We start from the raw sequence: 18,632 nt of genomic DNA, 5'->3' as shown, positions 1-18,632 counted from the left end.
CTTGAAAGGTTACAATTGATAAGGTGGTGGTTTTAGATTGGCTGTCTGTACTTAAAAGTTGATATGATTTCAGGACTGGCTGAGATGAATCTGAGGTTACTGAAAGGAGTGAGTGTAGAAATTGCAGAGGCACTGGCAATAATTGTTCACTCTTCCTTAGGCTCAGGGGTGGTGCCAGAGGACTGGAGAATTGCAAATGTTACACACTTGTTCAAATCAGGGATAAGCCCAGTACCTACAAGCCAAACAATTTAACTCAGCTTTGGGGAAACTTTGAGAAACAATAAGTCGGGACAAACTTAATAATCATATGGACAAATGCAGGTTAATTAAGGAAAGCCAACATGGACTTCTTAAATTTAATTTCATTGAATTTAACTAACTTGCTGGGGTTTTTTTTTTAAATAGAGGCAACAGAGAGGGTTAATGAGGACAATGTTGTTGATGTGGTGTACATGGACTTACAAAAAGCATTTGATACAGTGCCGCACAACAGGCTTGTGTGCAAATTAAAGCTCCTGGAATAAAAGGTACAGTGGCAACATGGATATGGAATTGGCTAAGCAACAGCAAACAGAGAGTGGTGGTTAATGGATGCTTTTCGGGTTGGAGGGAAGTTTGTAGTGGAGTTTCCCAGGGCTCAGTGATGGGACTTGCTTTCCCTGATGCATATTAATGACCTAGATCTTTGTGTATGGGGCACAATTTCGAAATTTGCAGATGATACGAAACTTGGATGCATTGTGAACCCATAAGATGATAGTGCAGAACTTCAAAAGGACAGACAAGTTGGTGGAATGGATGGAAAGGTGGTAGATGAAGCTCAATGCAGAGAAATGTGAAGCGATTCATTTTGTTAGGAAGAGCATGGAGAGACAGTATAAAATAAAAGGTACAATTCTAAAGGGGATGCAGGAGCAGAGGGATCAGGGGTATATGTGCAGAAGTCATTGAAGGTGGCAGGACAGGTTGAGAAGTATCCAAGGCTTTACTAATTAGGGGCATAGAGGACAAAAGCAAGGAGGGAATATTAAACTTGTCTCAGACACTGGTTCAGCCTCAACTGGATTATCATGTCCAGTTCTGGCGCCACACTTTATTAGGGAGAATACAGAAAAGATTTACAATGATTCATGGATGAGGAACTTCAGTTAGTGAAGATGGATTGAAGAACTTAGGACTGTTTTCCTTGGAAAAAAAGATGGCTGAGAGGAGATTTGAAAAAGAGGGATTCAAAATCATGAGGAGTTTTGGACAGGGTAGATAGGGAGAAAGTATTTCCACTCATGAAAGGACTGAGAGCGAGAAGGCACAGATTTAAAATAATTAGAAAAAGAAGCAAAAGTGGCGTGAAGAAAAAATCTTTTTCATGCTGTAAGTGGTTAAGGTCTGGAATGCACTGCCTGAATGTGTGGTGGAGGCAGGTTCGATCAAAGCATTCAAAAGGGAGTTGGACCGTTATCTGAAAAGGAAGAGTGTGCAGGGATACGGGGAGAAGGCGGGAGAATGGCACTTAGGGAACTGCTCATTCACAAAGCTGATGCAGACACAGTAGGTTGAATCACCTCCTTCTATGCTATAACAATTCTATGGTTCTGCTAATTGTAAAAGTGGCTGCCAATTTTGCTGTTTCAACATCCTGCTTTTGAAATATCTTTGAGACATTAATTCTCTTTCCCTTTTTTTTACTGGGGTAAAGTGAGGAGCTGTCTCTTTCACTGTTTGAACTTTGGTCACCAAAATAGTTTGTAAACAATCTCCACCACCCCACCCCCACCCTAATCAAAGTGAAGACCAAGGCCACATGATTAAGACAGTTAAGTAACTAACAGCTAACTAGCTGTCATAAATACAATTAGAAGCAGGTCCTTGAAGATTCAAGAGTTAAGAATTTTTCAAATGCATGAAGGTGAAATAAAACAACGACAGACAGGAGAAATAAGCGGAAACTAAATCTCTCAGCTTGCCAATGCTGTAATATTTTTTAAGATTCTCCTCTCCCCCTGTAATTCTTTAGGTTGGTTTCACACTCCCACTTGGATAGAAAGCAATAGATAGATAGCAACGTCACCTGAGTCAGAAGGTCATTGAGTGAAGCCCAATTCAACATGACAGCACATAATCTAGGTCAACACTTCAGTCTAACAAAGGGGGATCAATTGCACTAAGTTGTTAAACCAAAGTCCCAACTGATTCCATTGCCCCACTTCAGGAGAAGAGGAGCTTTCCAACAGTTCTTGGAACAGACTAAAAGATGATGCATCTCACTACTATTTAAGGGACCTTTCTGTGTGCAAATTGGTGGCTGCGTTTGTCTACATCAGTGAATGCACCTCAAAAAAAGTGGCTGTGAAACACTTTGGTACTTTGAGGCTATGAGAAACACAAATAAACTGAAGCTCTTTCCTCTTTATTCCATGAGGGTAACTTGGGCAGATTGAGTTAAGCAAGTTCAATCATAACAGCTGTTCTATATGTGAAATAGAGCAACTGAAAATTTAAATCTGGAAGTCGCCTAAGTGTTTGCTTGGCATGCCTATGGAGAGAGTAAAGAAGGACATGCAAAAGAAACAAATATATAGCCCAGATTGCAAGGGATTGACACTGTTGCATCCCTGGGGCACGCTATTGAATAAGTAGATCCAATGAGTGAGAGTAAATTCAAACAAAGGTATATGATGCTCAGACTGTCTACAAGCGCGTTTTATGCCAATATACCCCAGAAGATATCCATGGGTGATCCAAATTTGAAATAGCATACAGTAAGTTAGGCTTCAGATTTTATCATGAACACATACTGACTGATCTTTTTTTTCGAAAAGAGATCCTCCACCAATAATACTTTCCTATTCTAAACTGATGTTAAATATGAAAGTTCATTTTGCAGTGAAAAGAGCCTTAACAATAACAGTATACATTAATGACCCAACCCTTTCTGAAATATTTGCTGGTACATCCAAATATCATGCCAAAGGTAGTTACTATATTTCCTCCTCTTGGAAGACTTCCAAGCAATCACAGCCCTTTCATAGAGTCCCAATTACATCTATAAGCTAAATTCAGCAACGGTATGGAGGCCCCTGCTCCCTTCTCTGAGGAGTGTATTCAAGGTGGATTTCTGCTGTATTCCCAAAGCGATAATTACAGGAAATTCCCTCCAACTCCAAATGCAAAGTCTTTAGCCTGCATTTGGCACACAGTAGTGACCATTCCATTAAAAAGTCAATACAATGCACTGCTCGGTGGTAAAATTCCACTTGAAACTCCTCCTAGAGGATACTACTGATTTCAGCAATCATAAAAAAGGTCCCAAGAACAATCTGTACAATTAGCAAAATAAATTCCAGAACCTCTGTTGCAGATCTTACAGAGAATCATACGACTGACAAAGAAATGAGCTGGTATTTATTTACATACCAGCTTTCATCCCCTCAGCGCCCTAATAAATGTTTCACAGCCGATTATATCATAGGTTATGCAGCAGCCAATTTGCATAAAGCTAAATGGCCAATAAAAAAAAACAAACTACTGGAAAACTCAGCAGATCAAGCAGCATCTGGGAAGAGAGAAACATAGGGTTGTCATTTCAGTTCTTACTTCACAATTTAACTTGTTTGAGATATAAACGTAGGCCAGGACATCACGATATAAAACAAAGCTCGGTGGGAAAGTAAGCAGTGAGGAGGACACAAAGAGTTTACAGAGAGATATAGACAGCTCAGGTGATTGGGCAAGGGCGTGGCAGGAGAGATACAACGTGGGGAAGTATGAAATTATTCACTTTTGTGCAAAAAAATAAAAACACAATATCTCTTGAATGGAGGGGCAGGGAAATGTTTGCATTCTGAGGGACCTGCATGTCTTTGTACATGAGTCACAGAACATTAAAGTGCAATTAGGAAGGTAAACAGTAAGTTAGCTTTTGGTACAAAAAGGATTAAAGAATTTTTATTACATTTATACAGGGCATTGGTGAGGCCACACCTGGAGCAGTGTGCGCAGTTTTGGTCTCCTTACCTTTTAACGTGTCCTAGAGGGAGTGCAATTAAGATTCACTAAATTGGTTCCTTGGATGAGGGGATTGCCCTACAAGGAGAGATTGAGTAGACTAGGCCTACATTCCCCGAAGTCTAGAAGAATGGGAGTTGATCTAATTAAAACATATAAAATTCTTAAGCAGCTGACAGGGTAGATGCAGAGAAAATGTTTCTGTTGGCTGTGGAATCTAAAATACAAGGTCACAGTGTCAGAATATGGGATCTGCCATTTAGGACTGAGATGAGGATAAATTTCTTCACACAAAATATTATGAATCTCAAATTCTTTAACTCAGAAAGCTGTGGACCCTCAATCATTGAGTATATTAAAGAGATTTTGAGAGATTTTGGGTATTAAGGGAATTAAGGGAAATGGGGGTAGTGCAGGAAGGTGGAGTTTAGGTAGATTAGGCATGATTTTATTGAATGGGGAAGCAGGAAGCTTCGTCCAGCTCCTTTTTCTTAGATCATGTAGGAGAACTTCCGTCGTATTCCTCAATATTGCCACAGGATTTTTTCATACAGCTAAGCAGGTAGGCTGGGCCTCAGTTTAACAAACCAAATAAAAATGGCACCTCTGACAATGTAGCACTCCCTCACAACTGCAACTAAATGTTAGCCTGGATTATGTGAAGTCCCTGGATTGGGATTTGAGCATCTCAACCTTCTGACAGAAGGTCAGAATGCAAGTACTGAATACTGTTAGCACTTGAAGCAATTAATTAAAAATTCTAATTCACCAGTGTCTGTTGTGCTAACCAATTTACACTCTAAAGTTTGCTTCCTAATCCAGTATAAAACTGCTAATAGGCAATATTGCAGGATAATTTTTTAAATAAATTTTGCTTCATATAAGGACTCATTTAGTTCAACCTATCATTTCCTGGCTACATAGTTTAGGTTACTCCACAAATGAACAACTTGGCATCAGGCAAGAGTTCAATAAGTGTTTATCTTTAAAACTGTACTTACAATCAGGTACTATGTAAGTCGTTAGAGTATAAATCAGTGCAATTTTAAGCAAAAGGAAAATCTATTACAAGTTTAACACTAAAGGGTAGCTCAAGACCAATTTCATGAATTATATTAATGCTGCACACATCACATTTAAATTTTATGGTCAATAATTAATCATACAGGAGTGTTTATCCTGTAATCCTGGGTATAGTGGTGTATATGCATCACGTGTATCGTGATGCATAAAGGCATCACACTGTATGGCAGGCTGGATGGACCAGCTGGTCTTTTCTTGTGACGTTTTCATATGCTCATATGTACCAGTTTCATTTAGCAAACTGAAAGTGTATTAATCATTTGGCTGAAAACAACTTAAATACAGCATTGAACATCAAGTCAATGAATCACTTAACTGATCACTACACCAACATGCAGTTTAGCCTTTTCATTAGAATTCCCTTGATGTTAGTTATTTATTAAGAAAAAATACTTAAATGATGCACATGAAGCACACTTCTGTGCTGACACCTGTAAAAAGAATGCTAATTTTCAATGTGCTAAGTGATAATTATGGCTCACAATATCTATTTATCAAAAAAGTTGTTCCAGCTGTTTGCACCACTAATGATTTCACAATACAATAGTGATAAATTCCATTGATACTGGGATTAATTTATTGCATCATTAGGGTTCATCCACAGTTGCCATTTAGAAGTTATGAGCTCTCTACTGCATTGTTCTTAAACAATAGCATTATCAAAAGCAAGCAGTGGGAAGATTAAAGCTCTACTTGCAGATTAAGTACAAATTATCTGCCCTCCTGTTTCAGCACCATTTATTCATTTATCACATAACGTCTAGTATTTCAGGTCAGTGTCAATATGCTCTGCATCCTCGCAGTTAACAGATGTCTTCTCTTGTCAAATGAATTACTTTATGTTTCACGCACTGGTGGTCGCAGATGTGTCACTATAGCAACGTCATTAATTTCAGATCTTACCGGAAACATGCTCTCCAATCAAACCTAATTATACCACATTGCTTTCTTGTCCTACAATAAGGAAACTATAATGTAATTATTGGGACACTTCATTTTCTATTCTGTCGTGGTAAATGAGCAAGCCAAAGTGATGGACGCTTCTTGTCAGAATGCTTACTGATGAAGCACAAACCCAATTTGCAGTCATACAAAGGACTACCTTGCAATTAAGATAGACTGCAATGTTCCTCAGACCCAACAACTTAAATTCTGTTTAGCTACAAATGGTGATTTCTGCTTCTGCAGCCTAAGAAAAGCACAATGCAAAATGACATTTAACAGGTGTTTGCTCTAACCGACACATATTTTGCTCAATGAGCAAGGCAGAACTTGCAATTTTGCGTGGAATTCAAACTGAAGTTTACAGACTTTTCCCCTTGTTTAAATGATCTTGACCAACTTGTAAAAGATGTAGTTGAAAATGAAATGGCCAAAAGAAAAAAACCTCCTGCAGTTTAATACTTGCCCTGAAAAACTGTAGTAAAGTACCAAATGCGTTATGACATTTGACCTGCCAATATTCTACATTAACTTGGAAATAGTTACAGCTCAAATAAACAAAATTTCTTCAAAGGAACAGATGTTAAAAACATGTCTGGATTTACTACACAGGAGATGCTAACAAATCACAAATACAAGACCAACTTATCTCTATTTAGCACCTTTAATGTAGAAAAGCACCCAAAGCTAAGGCACAAAGTACAATTAAAAAAATGGGTGCTGAGCCAAAGGCGGAGCGATTATTGGGGTGACACAAAGCTTAGTTGAAGAGATGGGTCTGGAAGGAGGAGAGAGAGGTTGAGGGGTTCTAGCGATGTAATGACAGCAAGTGTGGGTGTGGTGGCTGAAGGCACGTCCCCCAATTTTGAGCATGCACAAGAGTCAGAGTCAGAAAATGCAGAGTTGAGAAGAGGATTCATTGGGCTTGGGGAGGTTACAAAGATTAGCGAGATCATGAAGAGAGTTAAATAGGAGGAGAATTTTAAATTTGAGCAATTGGGAATCAAATGCTAACAGAGGTCATATAGTACAGGGATGATGAACAAGTGGGACTTGGTGCAGGACAGAATACAGACACCAGAGTTTTGGATTGGATGAACTTTAATGAGAGCATGGAACAATCCAGTCTTGAAGGATCAAAGGTTGGGATGAAGGTTTCAGCAGAAGAGCTAAGGTAGTGGTACAGATGGGAGCAGGAAGTCCTGACACTGAGGATATGCAGCCCGACACAAGCTTAGGGTTGAATTGGATGTCGAGCTTTCAAACAGACTGGTTCAACCCCAGACAGTGGCTGGGGAGGGGATGGAATGTGTGATTTGGTTTGAAGACGATGCCTTTTCTTTAGTTAAACATTGGGTGAAACAAAGTGCAGCCCATTATAATTGAATAACAACATAAGAGGCAGTCAAGAGAGGTGGCAGCTGGGTTTTAGGGTACATGTGTGAGCCGATGTCCATATTTACAAATGATGGTGGCAAGGCTCGACATGCAGTTCGAAGGATGGAGGAGCCAAGAATTGGTCCATAAGAGATTCCAAAAGTCATGGCGTAGGGGTGCAAAGAGAAACCACAGCTGGAAGTACCCTGGTTTTGGTCAGATATTGAAGAGTGGAACCAGGTCAAGGGTGTTGCACCATGCTGTAACAATAGAGGAGATCATTTGGAGGAAGATGGCGTAGCTTAAAATGCCAAATGCTGCAGGGCTGGCAAAGAGGGATAATGTATGACAGTGGCAGTCAGAGTCAATATTTCCAACTTTGATGAGAGCCATTTTGATGTTGCATCAGGGTCAGAAATCTGATTAGAGATGTTTAAACAAGCAATTACGAGAGATGTCACAATGAATATATATTGTGACGGTGACTATGGCGCATCATCCCCTTTAGCATTGTCAGCATCTGTGGGTTGGGTAACAAACACTATCCTCATCAGCAGCACCCAATCCCCCAAAAAATCTGCACAATGCTTGTGAAGTGACAACTAGTTCAACAACTCTGGAAAAGAAAATATGGTTGGAAATGGGGTCCTAATTTGCAACAAGAAAGGGTGTGAGGGCAGGTTATGATAGTGGATTTGAAAAGGAGACGAATTCAGTTACCCTGCAAGCTATCATGGGGTCCAAGAAGAGAATTTATTTGGCTGGTACTGGAGATCAAAAGCAGGATTTATCATTACTCTCCAGAATGATGCTATAGTGGGCAGAGGAGAACGAGGCCTTACAGAGCTCAACAAGGTATATCTGTCAATGGATACCCCTCGAATTTGCAGCAAAAATTGATGGCATACAACCAAACTACCAGGATGAATGATGGTGTAAGATTTTCCTGGGCATCAAAAGTTGAGGACAGAGGACAGCTGAGCAAATAGACATCTGCAGGTATACTGTTACAAACAGAAGGCTGAAGTTTAGGCAGCTGGAAACAGTAGTGTAGCTGTAAGCAACAAAGGCTGGAGGAGTGGGGGGTGGTGGATGGGGCAAACACTTTATTCCAGGGGAAGAGACAGAATGAACTGGGGTTTTTGGAAGTGTGCTTTGTGAGCAATACAAGGAAGTGATTAGAAATGGCCTTTAAATGATCGAGATCACAGCAGGAGAAAAACAACAGGAGATGGGGTGAAATTTAGGGTATGGTAGTAGACAATGAAGGTTTTAAAGGAGAGGCAAGAGGGATAGAATAAGATTAAGTGCTTGAAAGAGAAGATGCAGAGCAGGAGGCAGAAAGACTCATTTGAGATTTAGTGACGTAGTGGTGGAAAGTACAGACAGGCAAGAGGCAGGGTTTCACCACCTGGTTTTCACAGGAACTTGACAATTATCCACTACAGGTCGAGTATCATTTATTTGTAAATCTGAAAACCGAACACATCCAAAAATTGCACTTCTTTTGAACCTCATCGATCTTTAGCAAGTCCTGACCAGAGCCAATACAGCCAGAGCCAACACGAACCTTGCCGACTGCACCCAGCCTTGAGAGCAGGAAGTGTCCGGCCAGAGACAACATGAACCTCACTGAGCATACCCAACCTTTAGCGCAGAAAGTCTAGTTGCTTCTCTGCACATCAACACTCTCTCCCACAAGCAGAACTACAGATGGCACCACGGTTGGGAACTTATTACTGGTACCCTGCATTTATTATTCAGTAATACATCTTACTTTTCTAGCCATTTTATTTACTTTAGCTATAGCTAGCCTAGGTTTAGGCTATCGTAAAGAAGTAGGCCTGAGCCTATACGTGTTATCTGAAAACCAAAATTATCTCAAATCCGAAACGCGATCGACCCTGAGGATTTCAGATAATGGATACTCGACCTGTATAACATCATGAATGGCAAGTTCCTTGTTGGGAGTGAAGACATTCCGGAGGGAAATGTGGGGAACAGGCAGTGATTGCTGGCAGAGTCCCATGGGTGTAAGCAAAAGAGAGAAAGGCAGGAGGTTGGTGAGGTTAGCCCCCAGTAAGGGGGACAGTAAGGCCGACGAGAGAGGAGGATGCGAGTCTTAGGCTTGATAAGGGTGCATCAACAAACGCCTTTGTGTGGTTTTTTTGAAGAATGCCTTGAGAGGCAGTTTACTTTTACACAGCTGTTAAATAAAAAGGTACACAGGACTGTAATCATAGTAATCTACACTAAACACTAGTGATTAAAAAAGCAGTAAGATTTTATTTGCAGTAGTTAATGCTGGTTGGAAAGAAGAAAAATATGTACACTTTAAGACAACTTTTTAAACACCTTAAAAACATTTGGTTTACTGGCTGTTCAGAAGTGATTTTAAAGCTGTCACAAGACAGCTAAAAACAAAAGCTATCATCGTCTAACATTTCCAATTACATGTATGTTGCCTTCCATGAATAAAAAACAGTTCAGATTTTGATAAATCTGCCTCATAAGGAGGTTAAAAATTCCTTTAAGCAAAATTTGTAAGAGCTAACATTGAGCTTTTTGTGCACCTTTCAATTTGTCCACAGCACTAAATTACCAGCTGTTTCACCACATTCAATTTCATGCAATATCATTCAAAATATCACACAACATTTCAGAGCAGAACAGTGCAGTTACATCTTTGATCCAAAGTTAGAAGCTGCAGAATATCAGAAACATGTCACAAGCTCAGAAGAAGACATCAACATTACCTGTCTTATCTGTTAATAAATAAACTAAACGTCCCAGTTCTTCTGGTATTGTGCTTGTCCGAACCACTGTGCCTGGAATATTATCATCTCTCATGATCATCCAACCGTAAGCTGCTTTCCCCATGTCTAGGTTTACCCGTAAACTGTGCAAACAGGAAAAAGAGAAGTTAACACTTCCAATTTATTTTAGCTTTGTCTTAAGCCCCAAGTTCAATGTTGTAAGGAACGCTGGCCTCTGTTAGCATTTCAATTTTCAGGCGCAGTAAACCATCAGTGCATTTTTATACATATGCTAAAAAATAAATTAAAACAAGATGAAGCCAACCGCTTATTGCAATTCCACTCGTGACCCAATTATTCGAAAGGGGAGAAGTCAGGAGCACATGCCAAATGATTAAAATTGATTTTAAAAAGATTTTAAAGCAATTGGCAGGTATAAAAGGGACTATTAAAATAAGCAACTTGTGATGAACAGGACACTTAGGGGAACAGAATTTTATATTAGAACTATTATGGAATTACATTTTTTCTTCAAAATGCATTCTTTGCCAGTTATTATTCCAATAACTACTTTATGTCACTTGTTAGTACTGTGAAATTAAAACCGCAGCAATAAATGAATGGCAGGGACAGAGCATGTAGTCAGGTTGTTCGCAGCAGTATGATCCTTCTGGGACCATCACATTTTCTGCTTCTGCTCCTACAGTTTCATGATAAAGATCAATTTCCTTCACAATTAGAACTAGGTATGAATTTCAACATTCACTTTCTGTGGCTTTGGGCAGCATTTTAAAAAATAATCTTACCTGATGGGGATGATATAGGAAAATAATAGGATGAACCGGAATAGGTAGCGATACCAAGGGCCCACGAATCCTTGTAAAGCTACCATAACCACCGAAAGCACAACTAGAGCTAAAAACAAAGCCTTCGTCAGTCGATTTAGCTCCAGGTCCAGCAAGCCGACCTACAAGAAATCAAAATAGTTGCAACTTAATTTAATACAAATTATTCCAGGTCGTATGAATCGCTGAAAAAGGAGGTATTGCCTCTGAAATATTTTACAATCGTTATTTATATGCTGCATTTTACACATGCCGCAATTTTGCCATATTACTCTTAATAAAAAAATTAGAACTTGTGTGTGCCCCAATATTGATAGTAAACAATTACTACCTATGTTCTACTCCAGATTTGTAATTAGCAGATCAGGGAAAACTGGGTGCTCACAAAAAAATGGAGCAAGATCATTAAAATCACAAATCTGCAGTTCAAACTTTTTGGATTTTTATAAAGCAACTCACACTTAAACAATAAAAGCAAAATACTGTAGATGCTGGAGATCTGAAATAAAAACAGAAAGTTTTTGTGCTGGAAAAGCTCAGCAGGTCTGGCAGCATCTGTGGAGAGAGAAACAGAGTTAACGTTTCGAATCCAATATGATTCTTCTTTGGAAGAAGAGCCATGATGGGGTAAGTGGAGTAGTGGATGCATAAGAGGCCAGAATTGAAGGAACGCAAAGCTCCTGTAGGGCTGGAGAAGGCTACAGGAATAGGGAAAGGCGTGGCCATTAAGGCATCTAAATATAAAGGAGAGAGTTTTACAAGAGATGCTGGTGGATTGGGAGCAAATGTAGTTATGCCAGCACACAGGGGTAATGGAATTTGGTGCAAGTTAGGAATCAGACAGAAGAGCTTTGGATGAGCTCAAGTTGATGGAGGGTAGAACTTGGGAGGCCTGTGAAGAGAGCATTGGGATAGTCAAGATGGGAGGCAGAAATGCATGAAAATAGGGTTCAGGAGCTGAGGTAACAGCGGAGCCAGGAGAGCTTGAGGTGGAATTACATTTGTTATGTAAAAAGATAAGATCAGAAACTCAGCTCAGGTTTAACTACGCAGATTGCAAATAGTCTATTTCAACTTAAGATAGCGGCTTAAGAAGAAAGCAGAATCAATGACAATGGAACTGAGATTGTGCCGGGGGCTGAAGACAAACTTCTTAAAGACGAAAGCCATTAGCTGGAGGAAATTGCAGTTCATCTTGGATTAGATGTCAGATGAGCAAGCTGACAACAGGGAAGCAGTGGCGGGATCAAGAAAAGTATGGTGAGGTAGAGCTGGGTGCCATCAGTGTACAGGTGCACAACTTTGATGTCATCACCCAGGGGCAGCAGATAGAAGAGAAATACAAGGGGGCCAAATAGAGGGCCTTGCAGGAGTCCAGTGATAACAGCAGGGGAAGGGGAACAGGAATTGACATGCTGGAGATTCTCTGGCTATGACTGGATAGATGAGAATGAACCTAAGTGAGGACAGTCCTGTAGAGCAGTCCAGCTCAGCTGGACAACCGAGGAGAGGTAATGGCGGAGGATGGTGTGGTCAACTGTGTCAAAGGCTACAGAAAAGTTGAGCACTATGAGGAAGAAATGTTTTTCTTGCTCAGTCACATACAATGTCACTTGCGGCTTTGATAAGGGCACTTTAGTGTCCTTCTAGGGTTAGGTATCAGATTCAAGCATGGAGCTTTTAGAAAAATGGACACACCATGCGCAACATCGAGATCAACAGCACCCATTGTTTGGGCAACGAGTGATGTTTGGTGTCCAAAATGGCATCAACAGCATGTGGACACAATTTTCGGGTGAGTCACGCAGACGCCATATTGAAAAGGGTGTGGGTGCACACACTCAAATGAACGTCGCGGCAAGTTTGCAAAGCAGGCAGATTGGGATGTCAATCAGTGTGGATTTTAGATCTCAACATCCCAGCCAATCCCCTCTTAGTCTCGTACAACTGCATACACATTTATCAGCAGGAAAAAACACTCCACCAGCCCTATTTAAAGAGATCATCAACTACTTCCAGGTTAGTTGCTGTTTACTCTATGACTTCTTCTGGCTGTTCCTTCGATTCTGCAACAACTTGGTGCTTTCTGTAGCTGTTTAAATTTTCCCCAAGTCTACAGGGAGTGGTGTGGCAAGTTCTCATGGAGTTTTGTCAACTTCAAGGCTTCTGCGCAAACCAGCTACTCCCAAATATGGGTGCATTGGCAGCTATTCCCCCTGGAATGCAGAATGACTTGGAGATTGAAAAGAGGCCACCCAGAGAGCAACTCTTCTACCAGAACATTAGTGAGTAACAATGTGCAAGATGACTGCACTTTAGCAAGGAGGTATGCACTGAAATCTGCCAACTGGTGCAGCCACAACTTGTAACCTCAGCAGTGGCAGGACCACATTGCCAGTGGCTGTGAAGGTGATGCTGACGATGAATATCTGGTTCCTTATAGGTTGGAGCTTGAGATATTTTCAACATCTTGTGTCTGTCATCCATTGTTATATGAGGGAGGTCACTGACCCATTCTATTCATTGTGAGATAACTACATTTCCCAGAAAGCAGCAGGCTTAGCAAGCAGATGGTTTCACTACAATTGCACACTTCCCCATAATTCAGGGTGCCACTGATAGTGTGCAACTCAGTTCGCGGTGCCGCATGTCAACTCTGTCTTATACTGCAACCAAAGGAGATTCCACTCCCTCAATCACAACAGAGAATCATGCAGCTCAATGCCCAGAATCCTGGCAGCAGTCTTAATGCCTTTACTCTGAGACAGTACTGTCTCAGTTGGCTTTGAGTCATCGGGGCATACCGAAGGGTAGCTACTGGGTAACAAGGGCTATCTGCTGCCCACATGGCTGACAACCTACACACATATGGGCAGCGTGCAGTCGAGAGCCTTGCTGCCACATGAAATGTGATAGAACAGGCCACTGGCATGCTGTACAATGCTTCCGTCATCTGGACCACTCTGGAGGAGCCCTGCAGTACCCAAAAGAGTGGATTTCAAGATTCGTCATGGCCTGCTGCATGCTACACAATCTCACCATCATGAAGGGACGGTCCTTGTCTCGAGCTTCACAATGAGCAGGAGGAAGAGGAGAAGGAAGGGGGGAAGCAACGTGGACAGCCTATTTCTGGCCAGGTTGTCCATGAAGAATTCATGTGTGTGTATAAGAGTGACTGCAATCCCATTTTGCAACAGCTCCACTCTTCCCTCTGTTATTGGTTATCATGATGGCAGCTTGGTCACAATGCAAAAATAAAAGGCATCACAAAACAAAAATGTTCCAAACCAAATTCATAAATAAAATCATGCTGGACTGCATACAAAAATCAACTAATCACCCTCGTGCATTCTCTTAGCACCTGAATTCACTGTCCCCTCTCACCTGCCCCGTGCTCCTACTCAGTGCTACTGTTAAAAGTAAAATCATATTTCCATGGCCTGGGGAAAAGGGGCAGCTGCAAAATATTCAATGTTTTTAATAGTTTACCATATATTCATTAATTGCCATGGAAGTTTAAACCAGTTGCATTCTTTTTCCCCATACAGATCCAAAAATACACATTCCTCCCAAGTTTCCATGGTAAAAATTTCCTAAAACCCAATGCCCAAAACCTGACCGATACATTTACTAACACTTGATCCAGTGTGTGAGCATTCCAGAGAGTTTTGGTTTTTGCAAAAGGGAATTATGTAATGACTAAAGGAACAATAAATAGAAATCTCAATCTTTTTACAAAGTATTCAAGTCAACAGTAGAGCTACAGACACTTACTGCACAGAAAGTAGCCATTCTAATCTGTGCCAGCTTGTGTGATTCCAAAATGAATCCTCCCTACCCTACACTCCCCCCATAGCCCTATAAATTCCTCTGCTTCAAATATTTATCCAATTTTCCCATAAAAGATGCAATGGCCTCTGCTTCAACTGTTTCCCTGTAGCAATGCATGCCATGCTTTAACAATCCTCTGCAATACCTCTCTTCTCATTCACTCAGTGGTGGTTTTAAATCGATGGCTCCTGTTCACTTACTCCTCAACAAGAAATAGTCTTTTCCCTAATCATCCTATCAAAACATTTCCTAATTTTCAAAACCTCAAGTCTCAATTAACAATCCCTGTGCCAGATGACATAACCCCAATCTCCCTTTCTAACTATAGTTGCCCATCCCTGACAACATCCTGGTGAATCTACCGACTACATATGATGTTCTCTATGCTTTTAACGTCCTTTCCATAATGAGGTGCTCAAAATTGCAAATAATACTTGAACGCACAGCCTAACCACTGTTTTGCACAAATTTATCATTATCTCCTTTTTATTGTAATCTGTCCCAGTTTATAAAGCCCAAAATGCTATTGGCTTTTTACATTGTTTTTATGTCTGGTCAGTAATGAAACATGAATGCGAAGCTTGGAGAGTTGGGAAAGAGGGAGAAAAGAAAATCAACAGCTTCGAAATATGGTGCTTAAGAAGCATCCTAAGGTAAGCTGAGTGAAGAAAAGAACTAAAGAAGAAGTAATACTGGAATAAGGCTATCAAGAGAACTGAAATAATATCAAAAGATGACAAATGGAGTTCTTTGGGCATATTAACCGTGCAGAAGGATTTGAGCCTAATCACCACTGGAAGGGTTAATGGAAGAAGAGCATGAGGTCGACAGCAAAGGAAGCAGCTCAACAACATTAAAGTCTGCTTTAACCAGAACTCCAACAACCAGGGCATCCACTGATACAATGATCAGAAGGCTTAGAAGACCATGGTTGACTACACCACTTGGCATGGCACACAGACAATGATGATCTGTGTTCACTGGCACTTTCAGGGAATTATGTATTTGAATCTTGAGGGCTCTCTGTCCTTTCACATCTTTCAAAGTATGTTCATTGAATTTACATTCCCACGATAGCTTTTTTCTCCCAAATATATGACCATAACATTTATCAACATTCAAAATTAACTTAGGAAGAATATATTGGCCTTGGAGGTTATGCAGCGTAGATTTACCAGAATGATAAATGGGCTTCAAGGTTCAAACTACAAAAAATTTTTTACACAAACTGGGGTTGCATTCCCTGGCATTTAGATGGCTAAGGGGTGACTTGATCAAAGTTTTCAAGCTATTAAGGATAGAGAGAGAGCAACAATTTCCATTAGTTGCGGAGTCTAGGACTAGGGCACATAATCTAAAAAGTAGAACCAGATACTTCAGGAGCGAAACTACTTCCACAAACACTTCCATAGGCAAAGGGTAGTTGAGGTTTGGAATTCTCTTCCACAAGCATTAACGTTGGGTCGGTTGTTAATTTCAAATCTGAAACTGATAGATTTCTGCTAAGTAAAAAGGTATTGACAGCAGATACAGGACTAAGGTGGGCATATGGAGTCAGGTCGCAGATCAGCAATGATGTGGCTTGAGGAGCTAAATCTGCTGCCTGTGTGCCCTCCACTTACCAGACTGCTTTCCTGGAGCCCATAGCCTTAAATGTTATTTCTATTCTGGTGGTTGTGCTTATATAGATTCACTAATTAAGTGTTAATTGAAATTATGTTTTTAGAAATAATTCTGCTCATTTTTACTTTCAATTGTACAATAACCCACAGTGGGGAGAAAGAATAATTTGTGACAGGCTTCAGTGATTCCTCCTTTCAGCTTCCTTGCACAACCCGAAATAGTTTTTCTTCAAATTACTCATGATCATAATTTTAACTACATTGCCCTTTCATACAGACTGAGCAACTTGTTTTTGTCCAATTGATTTAAGGTGCTGTTGATCATAGTTAATTTTAAAATTTCCAGCAGCCCACACTGTAGCTATTTTTCCTGTTCATTTTTGAATGCATCACAGTCAATAAAACCCATGAGGGAGGGAAAGCATCATAACTGGATTTCTCTTACTCCTTTCTAGCCGTTCTCGTCAGACCTTACGGCACTGTAAAATGGGAAATAAACACAAATGTTTCCCTTAATTATAGAAACAATCAAAATTGCACCTAAACATTTGAGAAGAATTCGAACATTCCTAAGGCTTGCCTTTCTCTTCCCCCTGAGAACTAAGATTCTATAGACGACAGCAAACTGATTTATCAGCTGCACTCAACGTAACACAACTGAGGCAAATATCTTACAATTTCCACAGCTTCTGCTATTACGTGGTTTATGCTTGAATTATCGAGAAAAATGGGTTTTGGGATTAAAAAGAAGAAAAATTAAGCCAGGGAAGCAGAGCACGTTTCAAAGACCAGATCTCTTTGGGTTCACAATGGCAGTCTAAGTTTCAGGCCTCACTGCGGATCAGATGAAGTCATTATTCATTCAGTCAAGGAAAAAAGACTCAATTACCTCAACCTAAAGATGCTATCAATGAATGCAAAGTGCATATTTTGCTCTATTCATCTAAATCCCATTAAAAGTGAAAGGAATGATTTAATCTGGCCGTCTAAAGTTGGTCTTTTTTTGTAATAAAATAAAGAATCACTGTCTCACAATATGCATAACTACTGACTGAGACTGTTCCCCCTGCATCATAAACAGCGGAAAAAACTGTGAAACTCTATACAGAAAATTCAGCAAAGAATACTACTGTTCCCTTGGAAAAAGTCACGGCTCCAATGAACTGCCACCTCATAAATATGGTAAGTTCTGCTCTATTACAACAAAGAAAAACAATTCTTGGTCAATAAGTGTTGCATAACATTTTCCTTTTCCCACACAGTGTAACCATCACTTTCAATCTACACACTACGAAAACATCTGATTTGTAATTGGTTCATCAAAAGCAAGAAAGAATTGAACACAAAAAGTAAATGGAGGCTTCCATGACAAGCCATACTCATGTCAGCACTTAATTAATAGGCAACAATGATAATCTGACAAAAATACAGTAAAACACCATATTAAATAAAATAAAAACAAAACTGCCTGTAAACAAAACGTACTGTATACACAATAATCCATGTTAATGTAGCACTAATTACATTTGTACAACACTGGCTACCATTTCCTGAAACCCTGGCTGTAATCAGATACACTGTAGTGCATGGGAAAACGCAAAGTTAAAAGGACACTAGGTTTATTGCACTACATTAACTTTTTGCTTAGAGTTTCAGCTTGACATTTTACATTTGGGCAGGCCAATTAATGAAACACTGATAGCAATACTTATTGCCCAGAGACTGGACACTTTTTTATTTTGTGTCTCAACATTAAATTTTAATGCCAGAAGTAAATTCAATTTCGTAATTCTATCTAAAACCAGTATCATAATTAATTCTGAGCAATAAATGTTGCAAACTTGAACACAAACTTTGTGCAACTCTAGTACTTTAGGTTCTGGTATATCTGTATCTATTTTCCCTAAAATTGTAAATCATACCATCAATTTGCATAAAATTGAAGCAACATATTATGCATATATGCTACTATTTCACCTGTCACTCCACAAATTCTCATTGTTCAAGGGTTCTCAGCCAAGCATCTTTCTCTAGCTAGTGACACAAAAAGGTGATGCCTTTTTTATATTAAAAAAAGAGAAAAAAGCTCAAATTCACAGATGAGGTGGGGGAAAGAGATATTAAGTTAGGCTAGACAAAAACTTTACACTTTTGGAACTGGGTTCAAC

At 39.9% G+C, this 18,632-nt stretch overlaps 1 protein-coding gene across 5 annotated transcripts in view; it reads right to left on the bottom strand.

Annotated features, from left to right (window-relative positions):
* The window catches only part of atp9b (ATPase phospholipid transporting 9B), a 273,915-nt gene that overhangs the window by 79,407 nt on the left and 175,876 nt on the right, over positions 1-18,632 (bottom strand). For all 5 annotated transcript variants that reach the window (XM_041189970.1, XM_041189971.1, XM_041189974.1 and 2 more), the window contains 2 exons: positions 10,973-11,133; positions 10,167-10,309 (listed from right to left, as the gene is read on the bottom strand). In XM_041189970.1, coding sequence (XP_041045904.1) covers positions 10,167-10,309; positions 10,973-11,133 — 304 coding nt within the window. The remainder of the gene's footprint in view (positions 1-10,166; positions 10,310-10,972; positions 11,134-18,632) is intronic.

Source organism: Carcharodon carcharias, chromosome 6, assembly GCF_017639515.1.
Source record: "Carcharodon carcharias isolate sCarCar2 chromosome 6, sCarCar2.pri, whole genome shotgun sequence".
NCBI lineage: Eukaryota > Metazoa > Chordata > Chondrichthyes > Lamniformes > Lamnidae > Carcharodon > Carcharodon carcharias.
Note: the sequence above shows the minus strand (reverse complement) of the source record. Positions and strands in the feature narration are given on the sequence as shown.